This window comes from Podarcis pityusensis (assembly GCF_964106645.2).
Source record: "Podarcis pityusensis genome assembly, chromosome: 6".
NCBI classification, from domain to species: domain Eukaryota; kingdom Metazoa; phylum Chordata; class Lepidosauria; order Squamata; family Lacertidae; genus Podarcis; species Podarcis pityusensis.
This window is the reverse complement of record NC_138030.1, coordinates 39,730,837-39,751,136: the sequence shown is the minus strand read 5'-3', so window position 1 is coordinate 39,751,136 and position 20,300 is coordinate 39,730,837. Positions and strand designations below refer to the sequence as shown.

Below are 20,300 nucleotides of genomic sequence, written 5' to 3'. Positions count from 1 at the left end.
TCTTAGAACATTCCCTGATACTTTGATAGTATCTCAAGGAAAATGAGCAAGAAACCGGAATTGTACAAGGTTGTATTAGAACCTACTATAATTTGATGCCCCAGTTTGTTGCTGAGGTGGCAACATTAAACGCAGAACAAGAGTTAGAAAGAGGACCTCTTTCTGTTTGCTTCCCATAAGCCATGGCCTGCTGACAGTTAAGTCATCAATATGTGTATCTGCTTATTGTATTAATTCATTTGAAATGTTTTCTATATTGCCTTTCAGCCCAGAATTCCATAGCAATTAACAGATTAGAACTACTTATGAAACATCAGGGAAATACTATGTTAAAGAGAAACTGACCGACAAGCAGTACAGGAAGTCTCCTAGTTGACTCACCCTTAAAAAAAAAACGGGGGGGGAGGGGGGAGAACTTGCTGTCTATATTGTTTGAAGATACAGTAGTTGCAATGTGTCTTGGGCTGTATGTATATTTAGAAACCCAGCAGCTATGTCTTTTTTTGGCCGGGTACCTTCCGTAACCATAAGAGTCAATTCCTTATGGTGTTTCTGTACAGAACATAGAAAATGACTTTCAACTAGTTAAGCTGTTAACGTACAACTTTATCATTTCAAGGGTGCTTTTTAAATGTTCTTGTGACTTCAAGTTTGCAATGAACTCCCCCTGACTCATTCAGAGAGCAAACAATGAATCCATTGTCCGAGTGTAAGAATGTCAGTGATGGAAGCAGCCTTTGAAGTAGCATGTAGGAGAGCTCCATTTAAAAGGATCTGTGGTTTCATTCTCCCTGCAAATTAGTCTACACAGTTTTACTCCTGTTAGATGAAAAGAGCAGTCTGTTGCCAAATAATTCTGGACTTCCAGAGCCAAGGATATATGCTGCCCACTTTTTTCCCATTAGACTTCTGCAGACAGAACTCTTTACCTCACCCTCCAGTTATGTTAATCTATCTGTGGAATACTGTGCCAAAGGTTTTGCTTAAGACGCCCACCTTACAGAGCTAACTTTAATGGGCTATTCTGTTGTGGCTTGTGCAACACTCAGTTCACCCACACTGCATGGACCTTGAAGATAAATTTCTCCTCTTCTGCTTTGAAGGAACTTTTTCATACTAGATAGGAAATCATGCCTCTGTCATATTCTGTGCAATGCTTCATAAATGTTTTCAGGAACTGCTCAGACCCTTTCCTTCCAAGTTGCTTTTGCTGCCCTTTCCCCCATCCCGCCCCCAATTAAGGGTCATTTCACAAATGACACTGAAGTCACATTTCTGTTTTACTTCATGTGTCATCTTGAGGGGCTGCAGGTGGCAGTAAGTTCTCACTTCCCATGTGATAAAATAGACTTTGGCACAGTCTTCATGCATTGGATTTTTCCTGCACCCGTATCAATATGAAACAGTACTCAAAAGTAGCAGTGTAAAGTTTCCATAGATATTGCAATGCCACTTATTGTGTGATTAAACAGCAGCTGCTGCTCTTTTTTCTCCTTCCTCCTAGCAATGGACAATCTGCAGGAGAGAGCTCTACACATCCGGAAAGTCCTCCTGACTTTGCCTAAAACCACTTTGATTGTAATGAGATACCTCTTTGCATTCCTCAATCAGTAAGTATTCCTCAGGCACAACAGATAGGTCTGTAGTGTTGGTTTGCCAAGTAAGAATCATAGAGTTGGTGGGCCTTGCTTGGTTCAAGAAGTCCAGAAGCCTCAAGAGATGACTCTCCACCCTTTGTGTGAAGACTTCCATGAGACCTTCAAGAAAGAGCCTCTCCCAGTCATTCAGATTATGCACAGAACTGAGTTCCTGATCACTTAAGTGTAAAGCATTTGTTTCTTTTTAGTTGGAGCCTGTGCTTGAGCTCATCTCTGAATATCTCTTGTATTTTTACTGCCAACCTGTGGGCTTTTTTTCTTGTTCAGGTAGCATTCTGTTGGCAAAAATCTCCATGACCAGTATTGCTGTTCCTGTTTCTAAGGGGAAATCTTGCTAAAAGAGCTACCTTTTAGGGACAGCCATCGTTTCAGGGTACTGGAGAATTTTTGTTCGGATGAAATAAGGCCTGTCTTGAGACTTCCTGTAGTATTGCTCTGGAAAACAATGAGGTCTTGATTGCAGCCTGGAAAATTCAAAACCATATCCCCACAAAGTGTGTCATTGTCCTGCCACCCCTCCAGATACTGTTAGATAGGCAAGACCCCACTTCCTGCAGCTCAGGAACAGAACTTTCCACAGCAGTGTTAGGAAATTCTTCCATGCCTTGGGATTCCCTTCCCTCAGATGCCGCTTCTAAGTCACTGAAGTGAATGGCTGCTTCCGCCCTTAATAGTGTCTCATTATTCAAAGAACTGGGCTGGAAAACTGTGTTTGTTTCAAGAAGAATTGTCCAGGCATCAAATAACCCTGTTTTGTGCTTAACCATTAACTTGGTGCCCTGGAATGCCCAAATTGATGCAATTTGCTTTTGAGATTTAATCACACAAACCTGACCATTTAGAAAACTGCATTACCACGGAGGACACTCACTCTTCCCACTTTGCATTTTAATTTGGCCAATAGATAGCTTTGGAGGGGTTCTAAACAGGGGACAATACCAACATTGGAGGGAAGGAGTTTGGTTTTGAGAATCCCGTGTATGAACATGAGGGGCTAAAAAAGCAGGTGCCAGCCACTGGATGTTGCTAGCTAGCAGAGTTCATATTTTGTTCATATAGCAGAGTTCATATTTAGCTTGCCCTAAATATGATGCGGGAGGCGCTGTGGTGTAAACCACTGAGCCTTGGGCTTGCTGATCGGAAGGTCGGTGGTTTGAATCCCCACAACAGGGTAAGCTTCCGTTGTTCGGTCCCAGCTCCTGCCCACCTAGCAGTTCAAAAGCACATCAAAAAGTGCAAGTAGATAAATAGGTACCACCCCAGCGGGAAGATAAACGGTGTTTCCGTGAGCTGCTCTGGTTTCGCCAGAAGCGGCTTAGTCATGCTGGCCACATGACCTGGAAAAACTGTCTGCGGACAAACGCCGGCTCCCTCGGGCTATAGAGTAAGATGAGCGCCGCAACCCCAGAGTCGTCCGTGACTGGACTTAACTGTCAGGGGTCCTTTACATTTTTTATCAGTAAGATATGTTGGAAGGAATGAAGTATGTGATAACATATCTGGTTAAAAATCAAGCTTTATTCTATAACTCTTTCCTCCACTTAAAACCTTATTTCCAGAAACTTAATAAAATGCTTGCAAAGGAAACTGAGACTCCAGCCTCCTTTGGGCATTTGCTTGAACATGTGACAGTTAAAATTGTGTAGAGGATGTAGTCATGCCTGCAAGCCCCATCCTTTGCCCCCCAGCCCTGCATGTGGATTCCTTTCCGGCCTTTGTGCATTGAGCACAGATGTCCATGTGGGGTTTGGCTGATCATGCTTAGAAGCCTCTGCCCAGTGAAGAGCAGTAATAAGGCAGGGTTCCTTATCGTGACAAGGTTCCTATGCATGTTCAGCCAAACACACAAAGGTCTTGGAGAAGCCCGAGTTCTTGGGGATCTTAGTTTGCATATGTGTCCTGCACCATTCTACACATTTTTTTAAGCCTCACATGTTCAGATGAATGCTTGTAGAAGAGTTTTGATGGACCTTGGTGGAAAGAGAACTGCATACAGCTTTCATTGGACAAGGATAGTCTGGCTACAGTGATCAGTGCATTGGGAAGACTTGATTATTGTTATGTGCTCTACGTGAGGTTACTCTTGGGCCTAGTCCAGAGGCTCTAGCTGGTGAAGAATGCTGCAGCTAAATTGTCAATGGGGACAAACTATCACAAGCACATAATTTCAGTGCTCAGAAGTCTGCATTGGTTGCCCATACTCTACCAGGCCAAAGTTCTTTTATTAATTTACAAGGCCTTTAACAATCGGAGCCCAGGGTACCTCAAGAATTGCCTAATCTCTTTTGTCCGTGCCTGATCATTGTGGAGTCATGGCTCAGATGCCCAGCTCATATCCACCAGAAGCTACGGTATATTGTTTAGTATTGTAGGGCCAGTTTCATGGAACTCCCTTGCAGATGAGGTTAGGGAGGCCCTGCCTATTTTGTTGTTCCAGCAGCCATTTAAATTGAAGTTTAATTTTAACTGGTTTTTATTTTCCGTGTTGCATTATTTGCAAACGACTCTTGTAGCTAAGCAGCATATAAACTGTTTAAATGATGCAAGTGTGGGGCAGAGGGGCCTTTTCTTTTGCCTTTTGGAGGGTTACAGGGGTTAAACAGCAGCACTTGAATCGCATGCTCTTGGCAGTGGCAAACATAATACCCCAGGCAGCCACAGTAAGGTGGGGTTCGTGAGATCCCCCCCCCCTTTCAAAGCAAAGTTGTCCCTTTGAGCCTTGTTTAACTTCAAACATTTTCACTGCGTTACACTGACAGATGCTCAAAATACCCATGACTGACATTCCATTTTGAATGTTGGCATGGCATTTTAGCATTCTCAGCAGTTCTTGGGCAGCTGAAAGAGAGATAAATGTTGGCTGTGAGGAAGGGTGCAAATGGAAAAAGCCAGAGGGGTGTGCTGGTTGCCAGGTTCTTTGCAGCCTTGTGCTGTGAACCATGCGGCACCGTGGCTCAGTCACACTTTCATCTGTTTCTTGGCTGGATAGGAGGTGTTGCTTCTGCAGCTGCTATCCAGGCAGGGTGCACTGAATGACATGCCAAGAAATAAATCCCTGGCAACAGCATTCAATCGGCACAGAGAATAAGCCTCCTTAAAAGGGAGCTAGATGACGATGACTCTTCCCAACACATGCACACACGCTTTTAACAAATGCCCTACGTGTTAATTGAAGGGATGTTCAGAAAATGGAAAAGAGGCTGGCTGCTTAATAAAGAAATCAATGCGCTAGTCAGCAGGGAAGTGCTCTAAATATGCATTCAGTGCAAATGATCAGAGAAGCACCATCTATGCAAACAAAACTGAATTTGATCCAAGGCGGTACAGCCAGAAAAACTCGCCGTTCCTTTGGCAAATACCATTACTGTTGAGGGTGGTGGTCATTTTTTCCTAAGTAGCCTCAAGACATTCTTGTCACGTGAGATCAAGTTTTAAAATCTGAGCAAGCAGAGCTAACCTCCCTTCATTTTAGCAATTCGCTCTGTACTGTAGGTATCATTGCTCCTAATTCACCCTCTTCCTCTCATTCCTTCCCTGTCTTCTGCAGTTTATCTCAGTTCAGTGAAGACAACATGATGGACCCCTACAATTTAGCCATCTGCTTCGGGCCCACGCTGATGTCAGTGCCTGAAGGCCACGATCAGGTCTCCTGCCAAGCCCATGTCAATGAGCTCATCAAAACTATAATCATACAACACGAGAATGTCTTCCCAGGACCAAGAGAGCTGGAGGGCCCTATATACACCAGGGGTGGAAGCACTGAGGATTACTGGTACGGTAGGAGATAATGGGTAACAAGTGAAGGGGGTATATAGCGCTAGATTGTAGTCTGACTAGTAAATTGCATATTTCGACAATGCTATCATTTCCCCGTTTCAAATGCTGGCCCCAGAATTTATCCCGATTGTGAGTCACATACTGAGCAGAGGCAAGATTGGTGAGGTTCACAGTCCTGAGCGCAACAGATTTTCCCAACCCTAAACCTGCAGGCCTCGAAGATTCAGAAAGCATGTTGCATAACTGCACTTCATTATACCAAAGGATAATGCCCATGGAACTGTCCATAAGGGTGTTATGGTAATTACCGTAATCTGCTGGCGAAAGCTGCAGAGCAGACACATAGCCTGAATTCATCGCTGACATTCTTCTCATTTTTCCACATGTCTTGAGCGACTTTATTTCAGAGACAAGGTCAGTAGCAGCTGAACTTAGAAAGCTGCAGCATGGGTTAATTTCAGGGCAGCAGCAACAAGTGGGGGAAACTTTAAGCCTTCCTTTCTCTCCTGCCCAGTGCACAGGGGGCCTGGCTGCGCATTTAGTCTGAAACCGACATCTGCAAACAATTCAGCCAGAGCAGCTTCTGTCATGAGATGGGGGGCGGGGGGCGAGGAGGTGGGGAGTTGTAGTGGTGGAGCAGCTTGCCCCACTATTTTACCTGAAAAGAAGAATGTGAAAATAACCCGCTTGGTTGCATCTTCATCAGAACAACCCCTTTCCTCTCAGCTACTATGCACAGTGCAGACACTGAACCCCAGACTGCAAGGCCACACAGCACATTCTCGTACTGTATTCATACTTCCAAAAAGTGGAGCCTTTCTTTGCTTTCGTTTGCTACTGATCTTAGTTTTATTTTGTTTAGTTAAGCCCCTTTTGCTGTTTAATCTTGGTCGCAAAATGGCCACAATACTATATGAAAATAAGTGCCTCCATTAGTGCCTTTAGTTAGAGTTTTCAAGATACCACACAGTGGTATTTGCAGCTGGGAAAGGGGTATAGAAACTAGTTTATTGGTATTTCAGCAGCTGGTGTTTAAAAGAGCATCAAAAATTGTTTGAAGAAATCATATTTGCCGACTTTGGACAATGGGCTCTGAAGTGCCCAGCAGACCTTGGTGATGATAAAAAAAATTACTTGTGTTAAAAGACTTTGAGAAATTATACAACCTACAGTCATGGACAGTTGAAGATCCTTCTTGTACTGGATTGAAAGAATTTGCCAAGAAATCCTAAATGTTGTATCATGAATTTTATGGTTGTAACCTTCTTTCTGGACAGATATTATCTGTATCAATATTTCTATTTTATTTTTATGAAAATAAAAATTGTTATATAAAATAAATAATGATGGAAATATAATATGATAACAGTATAATATACCTAACGTTATGCACTTTGTATGGCTTGCAAACAAACTCCGTATGAAAGGCTGCTTCAGAAGTCATCTGGTTCCATTATTCTCCATGGATTAGGCCAGGTTTATGCCTTTCACGTAAGATTTTCACATTTCCGTCCTGAAGCAATTTGCAGTGGCTATGTCTCATTGCATCCTCTCTCCCTCTCTCCCCCACCTTGTCACAATATGATTGCTGTCCCAAACCCACAAACCCATAAACAGTACAAGGTGGGACGTGGGGCAATGAACAATATTTTAAGGAGAGTTTTAAACTTTCTGGATCAGAGAAGATAACAGATTCAAATAATGCAGGGAGCTCTCAATTTGAGTGTTTTCATCTTGTGGTAAAGAGAGTAAGGGACAGAGTATACAAGCCTGAGGTTTCCTTCTAATCTTTCTGTGCTCTCTCTCTCTGTGTGTTTGTGTGTGTGTGAAAAATGGTGGCAGAGCAAAGTATTGCCCGAAGAGGACCTCAGATGTGTAGCCTGCTGAACTAAAAAAAATAGTGACCTTACTATCTTGCCCACTTTTCTTTTTTCTTTTTCTTTTTAAAAGATTTGTAGTAGTTTTCAAAAATATAAGCATGACATCAATAGAAAAATTGGTTTTTCCCCATTCCCACCCTCCTCCCCCCTTAACAGAAGACTAATGCATCATCAGTGGGCGCCAATCATCAGAATGTTTATTTGAGTGTTTTAGAAAAATGCCTTATTCAGGACATGTACCCTCTTAGTATCTCAGATAAAGCAATTGTTCATACATTCTATTTCCATTGTGTGACATGTATCTTGCTCAATTTTCATTGAACATGTGTCTTTGCTTGCTGGGCAGATGTTCCTCACCCTTTTCAGTATGAATGTGAAGAGTACCTTATACATTGCAGGTGTTCTGGGGTTTTCTTTCTTTCTTTCTTTGTTACTACATCTATTTGTCTCAAATCTATTTGTCTTAAATGGACTTTGAGTGCCCATTTAATTTTCTACCATGAACTTACTTTCCATTCACTTCGGATGTCCATGTGCACCACAACCCTTGTGCATGGTTCAACATTTTGGGGACAAACTGTAGTGAGAAGTTTTGATTTTGTGAAACATTGGGAAACAAATTGGCCTGCACACACCACAAGACCATTTATCCAACACAAGGTGATAGGAATCATTGTGTTTCTAGAAAAAGGACTAGGTCATGTGAGTTCACCAGACATTTCTTCCCTTGAAGGCAAAGGAGTTCAGTTCATCATCTTATGTGCAGAGTAATTAAGCTAGGAGAAATATGACCTTTGCTTCATAAGTATCATAGAATTAAGTCATAGTGTGTGGAGGGCTCTGAACCTCAGAGGTTTCTACCATACATGGCATAGGGATCCCCTAGCGGCTAAGCTAGTTCTCTCAACACATTGTAACAGTATTTCTTGTCTTAAATTCTTCTAGTGTTCTGCCTCATTGCAGTACAGTACATAAATGGCCACATAAGAGTTAGAAAAACAGTATCTCTTTCAACCAAGGAAATTAATTCTGAATGAGAATTGAGCTTGTGGGTGGGGGCAGGAATGCCATGGGTTCATATCTTTGCACTGTACATCAGTACATTTTTATAATAAGCTTCATTATCTCAAAATCTGAAATGTTTGCCATTGCCTTTAAATGTCTTACTTACCATGCTTTGAGGACTGCCTGTCATCTCCTAAGATGCAGATTCTGGATGCAACTCAGAAGCTGGGGTTTCATATAGATTAACTGTAATGAGATGTTCCATTTTGTTCAACATGCATATGCATACACACACTTTTATTAAAAATGGCGGTCAGTTAATTCCTAAAAAAGATGATACAAAGCAATCCACTGTGAAGAAATTTGAGGATTTTAGAGAGACCAAAAATCAGTCTACAACTGTACACAAACAAGTAATTTTTATTTTATTTTATTTTTATTATTATTTATACCCCACCCATCTGGCTGGGTTTCCCCAGCCACCCAGTTGATATTGGTACAATCATAATAGGGCAAAATCGTGCCTTTTGATTAATACTGAAGTATCTGTAAATGTCTGAATTGTCTTATCCATTTCCCACTTCTGATCTAGTAAGCTACAAGGCTAAATATAGTCTGCTGCAGGTGTCATGCTTACGCACAGAAGAATTGTGTGCCCACTAAGGTCCCCTTTCTCTCGCAGTTATTTTTAATGGATTTTTGTGTGTGAGTGGTTGTTCAGTTCAAAGTGTACCTTTTGGGGGGCTGGGAGGGGCGGTTGCTTGCTTTTTTGTCTACTTTATTGGGGGGGAGGCCCCTGTTTGGGGGCGGGTTCTGAGCATCACCAGTTTAAATTCTGTGAATTGATTATTTTGTGGCATCCACAACAGCTTCTTACATTTCCAGATCTACCCCAAAATGAAGGGTAGGGTGGCATAACAAATCCTATCTTTCCTTCCAGGTGTACTGTATGGGTACTTAGCATATCAGACATCTACTTACTGAGGGGGGGGGGAGAGAATGGGAGGCCAGTGGAGGCTGATCCATTAGGGTAAATGGGGCACTGCCCCGCCAACTTCAGTCTGTGTTCAGCCAAATCCACCTCCCCCAGGTCAATGGTCAATGGTTTCTTCCTCCTTACTCAGTTTGCCTTTGTAGAACTAAGCAGGGAGGAGGACAAAACTAGAACTTGCCATCTCTGCCTGACATTGCCTCTGCCTCCACCTGCTATTTGCCTCCCTACTTTCTACCCCACCACTCCCAACTGGCACCAGCCACCGCTGTGGCTTCCTCCCTAGTCTCTACACATGCACCCACTCCCCTTATCTCACTGCCTTGACCAAGGGATTTGGTGGAAAGCTAGGTCCGGTTATGGAAGTGTACAGAAGCTGTCTAGTTCCTATTATATCCTGGTCTTCTCATTCAGGGGAACAAGGCTCTGTTATGCCCTATCTCTGGATGTGTCTGCATTGAGTGCACAGCACCTATGGCAGGCTAGATAAAAAATACACAGCATCTATTATTTTAGTGGTCTGATATAAATTCACAACTTGTGCCAAGTGCCATCTGTATTTGGAAGAGCTTCTGAGGCTTAATGTTGGGGGCAGCTTGATGAAATTTTTAAAAAGGAAAGAAAAATTGTGCAGGAGGGAGAAACTAAACAGGAGAAAGCAACTAGTTTTTCCAGACAGAATCATCATGTGGAATTTATTGTTCTGTTTCTGCAAGCATTGCAGCTTGCCCTCTCTTGACCATGTTCCCAAAGGCAATTTTGGATCACAAAGTATGGGGAAGCGCTGTTGCATGAACAAAAGTCCTTGAGTAGGCTTTGACTTCTGGGGCTGTTTAGGTGAATCCCGCCCACAGAGTTGACAGGGAATTCAAAGATCTTCTAGTCCAGACTCATAATGATGCAAGAAATCTACTGCTACAGGGTGACTGATGTCCTTTTGCGTTGGGGGATTGAAATTTGAACCAACATAACTAAAATATTTACTTGTCTATCCTGAGCCTTGGGCTTGACGCAGAGCATATGGAACAAAACGTGTTTATTTTGCTGGTTCAGTTCAGTTCAGTTTATGAACTGCCTGATAAAAATACTATCTAGCTGGCATACACAGTAAAATTGGGGGGGGGGGACCATTCAATAAAGACATAAATCAGTAAAACTGACCCACATTGGTTTAAATCCAGTTACACAATCCAAGATAGACACAAAGCCACAAAATACAGCCCAACTACAAAAGCTAAAATCTGAACATAATGCCACCATTCGACAAATACTATAATAAAGTGATAACAATAAATAATAAAGCCCCAGTGAACACAAAAAAGTCTTTCCCTGATGTCAAACCATTGTGAATTGACCTGGGATCTACAGACGGAAGGCCACATACAAAATTAATTAATTAATAAGATCTTATAAAGAAGACAAAACTTTAGATAAGTCTTTCTAGCAAGAGCATTCCACGAAGGGGAGGCCACTACTGTGAAAAGGCAATCTCCCTTGGAATTACCATCTAAATTTCATTTTGAGAGGGAACTTGAAGAAGGGACTCCATCGATGACCTCAGGGCCTGGGTAGGTACATATGGTAAGGAGCATTCCTTTAGGTATGGCGATCCCAAGCAGTGTAGGAGTTTGGAAGTCAAAGCTAGCACTTTGAATTGTTTGTAGAGAAGCCATTGTGAGACAGGCAAGGGGTACTCTAGTTATTTAATTAAGAACTTTTTCTACCATGTCACAAAACTTGCAAACAGTTGGCATCTTAGACAGGCCCCATTCAGAGCTTAGCAATGTGAACCTCACCTCATGTGTCACCCACTGATAGACCTTCAAGCCTTTGTTCCCAGCTCTCACACAAGACACCTCATGCCCCATGTTTTTCAAGCATTTCATGGCACCAGCTAAACTGTTAGGAGGGCCCATAGCTCCATAGTACAGTACACGCGACGATTCCAAGTTTAATCACTGGCATATTCAGTTAAAAGGAGACCCTGGAAAGCTGCTGCAAATCCGAGTAAACTATATTGGGCTAGGTGGACCAAGAGTCAGATTCAGCATAAGACAACTTCACATATTGACCTGTGCTGGAGTAGATGGACCACCACATATTCTTCGGGATGTTGGACCAGGACATGTGCCTCCCATCTTCTGACCTATTCCAAAAGCCCCATCTATGACAAGTCCATGTGATGTAGGAGATTTTGTCCCCCACCCCCTGCAGAATTAAGCTTAAGGAGAGAAGTTACGATTGCTACTCAAGCCTCAAAAGGTTGCTACTCTCCAAACTACATGCTTTGCATGTCTCCATCAAACATTGCTCTTCCACCCAGAAGTTCAAGTGTCACTGGGATACCCCTGGTGCCACATACCTTTTACCAGCCAGTTCTTTTCTTTTTTGAAAAAAACGGGAAAACATGCCCCGTCAACGTAGCCCTCTCTGTCTTTCTTCTTGCAGTGAAAGCCCCCATGGAGAGACAGCCTCCACAGAAGATGCAGCTCAGGATATGGTCACTGAACACCATACCAGCGATGATGGTAAGCAGTTGTTTGACAGCTGTTTCAAAGCTGGCTGACCATTTACTTTCAAGCTTGGCATGAGATGGGAAAGCCGTTTTGGCATGTGGGTGTCATCCCTGTGTATATAGGCTTATTGGACAAAACAGAATTTACCAACAAGGCAAGGTGGGTTTAAGATATTTCCTCATGTTTCTTAGCTAGAGCCACAAATCTGGTATGCCAGTTTTAATACTTGACTGATCGCAAAGATTTCAGTGAGCTGTTGTCAAGGTAGCAAGATGGAGACGTACTACAGGAGAAGAGCTGTGGTCTCTGAATTTCTCTTGTTAACATCTCTATGACTTACTTACTTGAACTATCTGGAAATCCAAGTGCACAGTTTTAGTAATTAGGCTATGTTGGCCTCTGGCATGGGGCTCTTTTTTGCTCCTGTTTTCCTGCCTATGGTATTAAACCATCTTAACTGTGTGTTAAAGCATCTTAGCTATAATCTGTAAGCCATCCCAGCTGTAATCATCAGGTAATCATGAAGTTTATGTTAATAGGTTTAACAGTCGTGCCTTAAGACTGAGAATTGGATTAGATGGTTTTCTCCCCCAATTCCATTGTCTCTTGCTATGTCAAGTGTGAATTGCAATAATGTTGGAGCCTTTCCTGGTCCATTGAATGATAATTAATGGACAAAGACTAATAGGCCACGCCTAGGTTCAAAGTTGAGAGGAGGATCACTAGCTATTTTTGGACAGATCCTGAAGCTGAGGCTCCAATACTTTGGCCACCTCATGGGAAGAGAAGACTCCCTGGAAAATACCCTGATGTTGGGAAAGATTGAGGGCACAAGGAGAAGGGGACGACAGAGGATGAGATGGTTGGACAGTGTTCTCAAAGCTGATAACATGAGTTTGACCAAACTGCGGGAGCCAGTGGAAGACAGGAGTGCCTGGCGTGCTCTGGTCCATGGGGTCATGAAGAGTCGGACACGACTAAACAACAAAACAACAAAACAACAACAACAACAGGTTCAAAGAGGAAGACCAGTAGCTATTTTTGATCTTTATCCCCCAGCTGTAGTGCAGGCCTGCTGGGCATTAGAGGTCATTATCCTTTGCCAGGCTAAAGGCTAAATTCCAAAAGGGAATATTGGAAGTTAAGTGGCCTGCTGATTTTGGTATAATAAACAATTGCTATTTGAAATATACAATTCCCTAGCTGGTAATAAAATGCACAATGGAGGCCCTTTTTTTTTTTTAAAAAAGAAATGTGTTAGTTGGTGCCAGAAACTAAACAAGCGAGAGGAAAACAGGGAAGCACACAATTCAAGGAGTATTCATTGAAAAAACCTCCAACCCAGCTAAAAACAACAGTGATTTGTTACCCAGGTAAAACCTTGTTAACTAGTGTGAGCTGATTACTCGAGCTCTCTGTCTACAAACTACTTTGCAATGCATAGTTCAGATAACTCTTTTTCTTTCTGGAAAATCCATTACTGGATTTTCAGTCTTACAGATGTGCTTGCTTGGCCTTCAGCCAGTCTCTGTACTTTGCAGCCTAGGGGGTTAAGCTCAGTTTCTTGGTTCGAGGGGCTCCAAAGGCTGACGGATCAGGCAGCGGTGCTGAAGTCTCTTTGTCTCAGCCATGTTCTCCCTGTACTTCCTGAGAGAGCCTACCCAGATCACAATTGTCTTTGCCCAAAGAAGGGCTTCCTCTTCAAACATGCAACTTTTCTGAGGCATAACTTAAGTTGCTGCCTGAATCGTGCTGTTGGGCTTTTAGGTAGTGACTTATTGCATAATGAAAATCAGCCAAGGAGAAAGGCTATCCAAATGGAGAGTGAATTCAGTAATAATAAAAATGTGTTTTTGAATGAGTGTGTTCATCTGAGCCAAGCAAAATTTGCCAAGACTAGGAAGGGAGGAAAGAGCAAGGCTCAAGACTGAGAGGTCAATTGTAGAGGTCATCATAGGTGGTAAGGTAGAAATAAGTGGGATAACCAGTCACAAAAGAGAGGCAGAGCTGGAATACAGTGGGTGGGATTCAACTAATGAGTCCTGTCAGCAGATGCCTTCCACACGGACTTCTGCATATGCAACAGGGCTTCCTCCCTGCCCCCTGGGTACCCGCTATTTCCCCTGAAATTGGCTCAGGAAGTTTAGGAGAGGTGGGATCGCTTCACCCGGGAAGCCAAAATGCTTGTGCAAATGGAACAACCCACTTAGCATGATGTTGAATTCCTCCCAAAGAATTAGAGTGTAGACGAGAGCCATGGACTGGATTACAAAGGGGGCGGGGCAACCTCAGTGCAGGGAGACTCTCCTCATGATCCCTATTGGGATTCATTGCTTGGGAACGTAATAATTTGGAATAATTTCCACCCTATGGAGCAGTAGGTCCAGCAGGCCATTCCACTGTGCAGAAACAAACCTGTTTTTGCCACTAACCGTATACTCTACAGGGAGCTGCAGGCATTCTTGGGTCCCTGATGTACCTATTACAGTACAGTTTCCAAGCATCTTCTTCACAAAGTTTATTTAGACTGCATATATTTAGGTATCCACTGAAGAGGGTGTGTGTGTGTGTGTGTGTGTGTGTGTGTGTGTGTGTACTCTTACGTGCACACCTAGGTGAAGAAACCCTTAGAGCCTTTACCTTGTCAATAAGCATAGAACCATAGAATTGTAGAGTTGGAAGGGACCCCAAGGGCCATCTAGTCCAACCCTCTGCAAAACAGGAATCTCAACTAAAGCATCACAATCTCATGCCACCCTAACGACAAGCCAGACCAAGGGCCTGTACATACCTTAGCTTCATGTGGATTGTGAACCCCTTGTGCCTCATTTAACTTCCCCTCATGCAGTTGGCAAGTTGTTCTACTGCAACTTTCAGGCCCAGCATGATCCAGATCCTAAGAAGCCATTAAGGTCTCAACAGGCTCTACCATTTTCTGAACTGACTACTCCCAGCTGAGCAATACTTTGCATAGTACAGAAAATACTGTGTGTCTGGAAATCCTGTAGACTAGCCCACCTGTCCTTAGCTGCCAGGACAGTTATGTTGAGTTCACCGTAGAGGTAAGCATCTGTGAACATTTCACTGGTAGCAGTAGACCTCTAAAGCTTTGGAGGGTGTATAACGTGCTTCTAAATGGCCTGGCCTCATTTGCCAGGTGCATTTGACCTCCAGTATCTCAGCTGACAACATATATAGATATTTGAATTCCTCACTTTTATTTTACTTTTTAAGGTGAATGGTTTAAACACTGATATGCAAATTCATTGAAATGTTGTTTCTTTTTCCTGCAGAATGTGAACCTATTGAAGCAATAGCCAAATTTGACTACAGCGGCCGAACAGCACGTGAGCTCTCTTTTAAAAAGGGGGCTTCCCTCCTGCTTTATCACCGGGCCTCTGACGACTGGTGGGAGGGCCGTCACAACGGAATTGATGGCCTGATCCCCCATCAATACATCGTTGTCCAGGACACGTATGTTACCTCTTAAGACCATTGGGGCATGATACTTGGATAAACAGGGTTCAGATTTAATATTGCTTCTGAGGAAGAGGATGTCTTGAAATATCTATTTGCGCCTTAAAGTATTAGGAACAAAGAGTTGGGAAGGATCTAGCCCAGAGCTTTCCAAACTGTTTGTCGCAACATGTTAGTGTGTCAGTAGCAGTGCGTAGTGTGAACACTCCCCGTGCTGCTCCCGGGACTGGAAAAGGGTTAGTTTAACTCCCGGTTTGCTAGTCAAACGGAATTACTGTGTCATGAAATTTTGCGTGTCTAAAAAGTGTGTCACTGACATCAAAAGTTTGCAAAGCTTTGATCTAGTCTAACCCCCATGCTTTAATACAGGATCTTGCAAACATAACATTCCTGGCAGATTAGCATCCAGCCTCTGCTTAAATACCTCCAAGGATGGAGGGCACACCACTTCCCATCACTCTTGCTATTAGGAAGTGTTGCCGAAATCTGCTTCCTTATCATTTCCACCCATGCATTCTAATCCTGCCCTCTGGAGCAACAGAGAATAGGTCAGCTTCATCTGCTGCATAGCAGCCCTTCAGATAATACAAGGTGCCTATCATGCCTCCTTTCAGCGCCAGATTTAGGGTAGTGTGGGTGGTTCCCACGCACAGGGCGCTAAGCCAAGGGGGCGCAACATAATATTAAAAGTCAAAAAGTTTATAAAAAAACAACTGTACCAAAAGGGATTGGGGGGATTTTGTCTTCACTCATATTACCATATTACCAAAGTCTGCCCCCGCTCCCTTAACCTTTTTGAGGCTAGGCATGCTCAGGTCTTCCAACTATTCCTCATAGTTGGTTTCCAGATCCCTCACTGCTGCCCTATACACATGCTCAGCTGCTTCATGTGATCATATGAACATAGTCAACAACACGCCCCCCCAAAAAAGAGCATCTTAGTTTTACAAGCTGCATTATGGCTGCTCTCAGGATCCAAGTACACCACCCAGCCTTTAATTAAAGCATTAAAATGAGATGTTGTAATCTGAGAGCATTAAAAAAAAACTGATGATAAAATTGTTCCGGCTATTACGACTTATACTGTGGCTTATCTTGAGGGTGTAACATAGGTTTTGTGGTTGTGGCTCTTTTCTTCTCTAGTGAGGATGGAGTATCAGAAAGATCAAGCCCAAAATCTGAAATAGAAGTAAATTCAGAGCCACCGGAAGAAAAGGTGACTGCCAGAGCTGGTTCCAACTGCCCAAGTGGGAGCCATGTTGCAGACATTTATCTTGCAAATATCAATAAGTAAGAGTTAATATCAGTTTTGTATTACTACTCTTTAATGTATGTTTTGAGCATTGTTTTTTTCCTTTTGTTTAGTTTTGAGCTGTTGAACTAGTTTAGCTTATTTGTATTGTTTTATGTAATGTTTTGTCACACCGGGGTTATACTACTAGTTGCAGCTCTGACATCCAGGTCAGTAGGCCAACATTTCGCAGTACTGAAACACTTCCCATTTGGCTGCCAATAATGTTGAAACCGTTTGTTTCAATCAATCATTTATATTTTACATTTCTAGCCCACCCTCCCTTCAAGTAACCCAAAGCAGTGTGCCTGATTCTTGCCCTGCTTTCCTCCTGTAATAACCCTATAAAGTGGGCTGAGGGAAGCTGGCTGGCCTCAAATCACCCAGTGAGGTTTGCGGCTATGTGGAGAGTAGAACATGGGTCCTTCCTGTTTCTGTTCTGACGCGCTAACCTTCATGGTGGCTTTTTATTATAAGCAGACTGGAAAAGGTGATTTAGTTCAGAATGTTTATTTTGAGATTTCAGTATCCTTTCATTGCCTTTCTGGGATTCCTGTGTTGAAATGCAACTTCTATAACACTTAATCCCCACCCACCCCCACCCCACCCCCGCTTCTTTTATGGTGACAGGCAAAGAAAGAGACCAGAGTCTGGCAGCATACGAAGAGCTTTCCGTCAAAGTGACAGCCACGGGCTGCCCAGCTCCCTGGGAGAACCAGTCCCACCAGGAGCTGTGGCCAGTTCACGTCCCTCCTCACAACCCATTATGAGCCAAAGTCTCCCGAAAGAGGTACCAGATGCATCTTCCATCAGTGGCCATGGGAGCCTCAATTCGCTCAGCCGGCATGCCTCTCTGAAGAACAGGATAGATAGCCCCCACATCCGGAAAAATGTGACCACTGGAAGGTCAAAGAGCTTTAATAACCACCGGCCCATGGACCCTGAAGTCATTGCACAGGTAATAAGAAGCTAGGACAGGTTGAGGTAAGATGGGGCTTAACTTGCATACAGTGGTAAACCAATATCTTCACCCCATGTTACCCATTCTGTTAAAAAAAAATCTCCTTTGTGAATTTTGATGTTGACTATTCACTAAAACATTCATCTAATACTCAAATATGTTCCAGCTGTTCTGTGAATGTTGTATATTTAGCAACAAATGTTATTTGATATCAATATTTTATATTTTGCTTCAGTATTTGCTTCAGATCAGGAAGCGTCCCCTTAGAGGTGATCAAAACAAGTCAAGTTTTGAATTCTGAGGTAACCTCTGAATTTTTAAAATTCGAACATTTAAATTTCTGTTCAGTTCTAAAACATCAGCTCGGTTTGTGATTGCTGCATGCCTAGTCAATCAAAAAAGCATGGAACAGCGCCTATGTTTAATCAACTTGAGACCAATTTCCAAAGATTCATAAGGGTTAGAAATTACCTGCATCAAAGCATCCCAGTTAAGATGCATTTGATTGAGAACCTTGGCTACATGACCAAATTTTGATCACATGTGACTCACTTAAACTTTGAGAGAAGACAGATTGTTTCTGCTCTTCACATGTCCATGAGGAAATTGCTAAAACGTAGAAATGGATAAAGCCATGGGAATTTAGTGCTTTTAGTTTAACCCATAGCAAAATACTAATGGCAGAGTATGTTTCCTGTTAGTTTTAGACAGTCTTCCCCAATCTGGTGTCCTCCAGATGTTTTGGACTACAACATCCATGATTATGGTTTTAGAAAACATGAGCAGTTTTCATAGGCAATGTAGAACAGAGGGATCTGGCTAGATTCCTGTGCTTTGAGAAACAGAAGTCCTCTAAGGTAAGCAGGAAGCCATTTAACTTTGTCTTTTTCTGCTCACCCAGGACTTTGAGATACAAATGTGAAAGGGACCACAGACTGTCTAGAACTCCTGCATTTTTATATGGTGTATACCTATTCCACTGAGTTTTATCATCTTGTATAATACACTCAAATCTCTTGCCACCCAAGGGATACACCTTGGTGAAAAGTGCATGGAAACATACCTGCTTTAACACATTATATCCTTTTTCCTACTGTTCTGTTTCTACAGTTGATAATGTTGGACCTTGCTGAAACTAACAGTCAGGGAATGAGGGCCATAACACCATCATAACCACTCTTCCCAGTCCTGTTTTTTATCTGAATTAAAAATCACATTTTATTTCTTCACTGTATGCTCTTTCCACTTATTGTCATCATCTTCATCATCTAACTCTGTTTCCCCTAAATCATTTGGGATAAATGTTGGCAAAGGCTTTCGTGAAAACAGAGCTATATGCAGTGTTAATATTCTATGCTTTCAGCAATCTGTGTTAGAATCTCAAAGCCCAGGATTTTTGAAAAACTGAGTTTTTTGTGCCTCTGTTTTGAACCCACACCCCAGATCTGTGAGTTTGTTTAATTGCACTTAGAGGTTAAGGGATCATGAAAAGAACACAACAATCTATCCTGTTTCCATGGAATTTTCGTAGTAGCTTTTCTCTTGCTTCTCAGTTTCAGTCAGTGATAAGGAGCTACCTTCAAACAAAGCAGATCTCGTTGTTTCTGTTGGCAGGGATAGGGGATGGTTTCACCGGTGTGTACACAGCTGTGGCTGGATGTGGGCGCTGAGACTTTTAGACCATGTTAGCGTAAAGCCATCATGTGATTCCCCTTCTTCTCTAATTTTTGAAATGAGCACTGTTTTCACAGAAGCTTGATAGTGTGACATTGGTCCAGAGTGGAACACAAGCCCACAAAAATGTGTTCCTTTTGACCACTAAGGAAGCCTTGCATATTTTTTTTTTCTCAATTAACTACTCCATAGCCACATAATGTGTTTTCACCTTCTAAAAACTGAGCGGGAGTTTCTCTTCAGTGCAAAACTGGTTCACTACAAAAAAAATCATCTCATCATGTGTCTGCAGTTGCAGAATATATTAGAAATCATTTGTTTAAATCTGCTCGAGACTTGAAGTATTCTGCCAGTCTTCAGAAATGGCAATCCATCTAAGTCTGTCAGTGCTATGCTATGTGCTCAGAGAAGGTTTTGGTTCTTGGTTTCCTCTCCAACTGTAGGTGTACTGCACTTACATGCTTGGCCAGGTCTTCTGCTTTTCACTATGTGATGAATCTGTCAAAAGCTCACATGCACTTCAATCTCATATTACGAAGTTAGGCATTCCAAGAAGAGAAGTTAGGCTGAAACGGGGTGAAGGAACTCACTAGGCTATCAGATGCTGCTGTTGTTTGAATGTTTGGCTTTTATACCTCCTGGTCGTGTGCAATTACTTTTATTTCATTGTTTATTCTGCCTTAGGGCAAGTGTATAAAGATATAGATATAGATATAGATATAGACATAGACACACACACACACACACACCACTTACTTAAAAGGGTGGGGAACTATATAACCACTTAATTCTAAAGGGAGCGAAAGAAACTGTATTAAGACATCAGAGAATAAAGTCCCTTCGAATACTAATAGATAATTCCTTGAAGTACATTATCAATAGCATCCAGAAATCTGGTCTTGGAAATAAGCAGGCACACATTGTCTTTATCTGTAGTTCCATGCCACCTGTTGGGGTGTGGGGCATGAGACAGATTTCTTTTCCTGTCCAGTTATTTGTTGTAAGGCACTCAATATGAGCAGAACCAACCACCAAGTCATTTACCATTTGGGCTGCAATCCTGTGCCCAT

The 20,300-nt window shown here is 42.5% G+C and overlaps 1 protein-coding gene across 7 annotated transcripts in view; it reads left to right on the top strand.

Annotated features, from left to right (window-relative positions):
- Positions 1 to 20,300, top strand: part of SRGAP2 (SLIT-ROBO Rho GTPase activating protein 2) — a 198,845-nt gene that overhangs the window by 170,455 nt on the left and 8,090 nt on the right. For 6 of the 7 annotated variants that reach the window (XM_081009025.1, XM_081009023.1, XM_081009024.1 and 3 more), the window contains 6 exons: positions 1,505 to 1,610; positions 5,206 to 5,430; positions 11,760 to 11,839; positions 15,121 to 15,301; positions 16,448 to 16,594; positions 17,226 to 17,553. In XM_081009025.1, the coding sequence (XP_080865151.1) occupies positions 1,505 to 1,610; positions 5,206 to 5,430; positions 11,760 to 11,839; positions 15,121 to 15,301; positions 16,448 to 16,594; positions 17,226 to 17,553 (1,067 nt within the window). Of the gene's footprint in view, positions 1 to 1,504; positions 1,611 to 5,205; positions 5,431 to 11,759; positions 11,840 to 15,120; positions 15,302 to 16,447; positions 16,595 to 17,225; positions 17,554 to 17,791; positions 17,859 to 20,300 lie in introns of all 7 variants that reach the window. The other variant, XM_081009026.1, reaches the window with a different exon arrangement.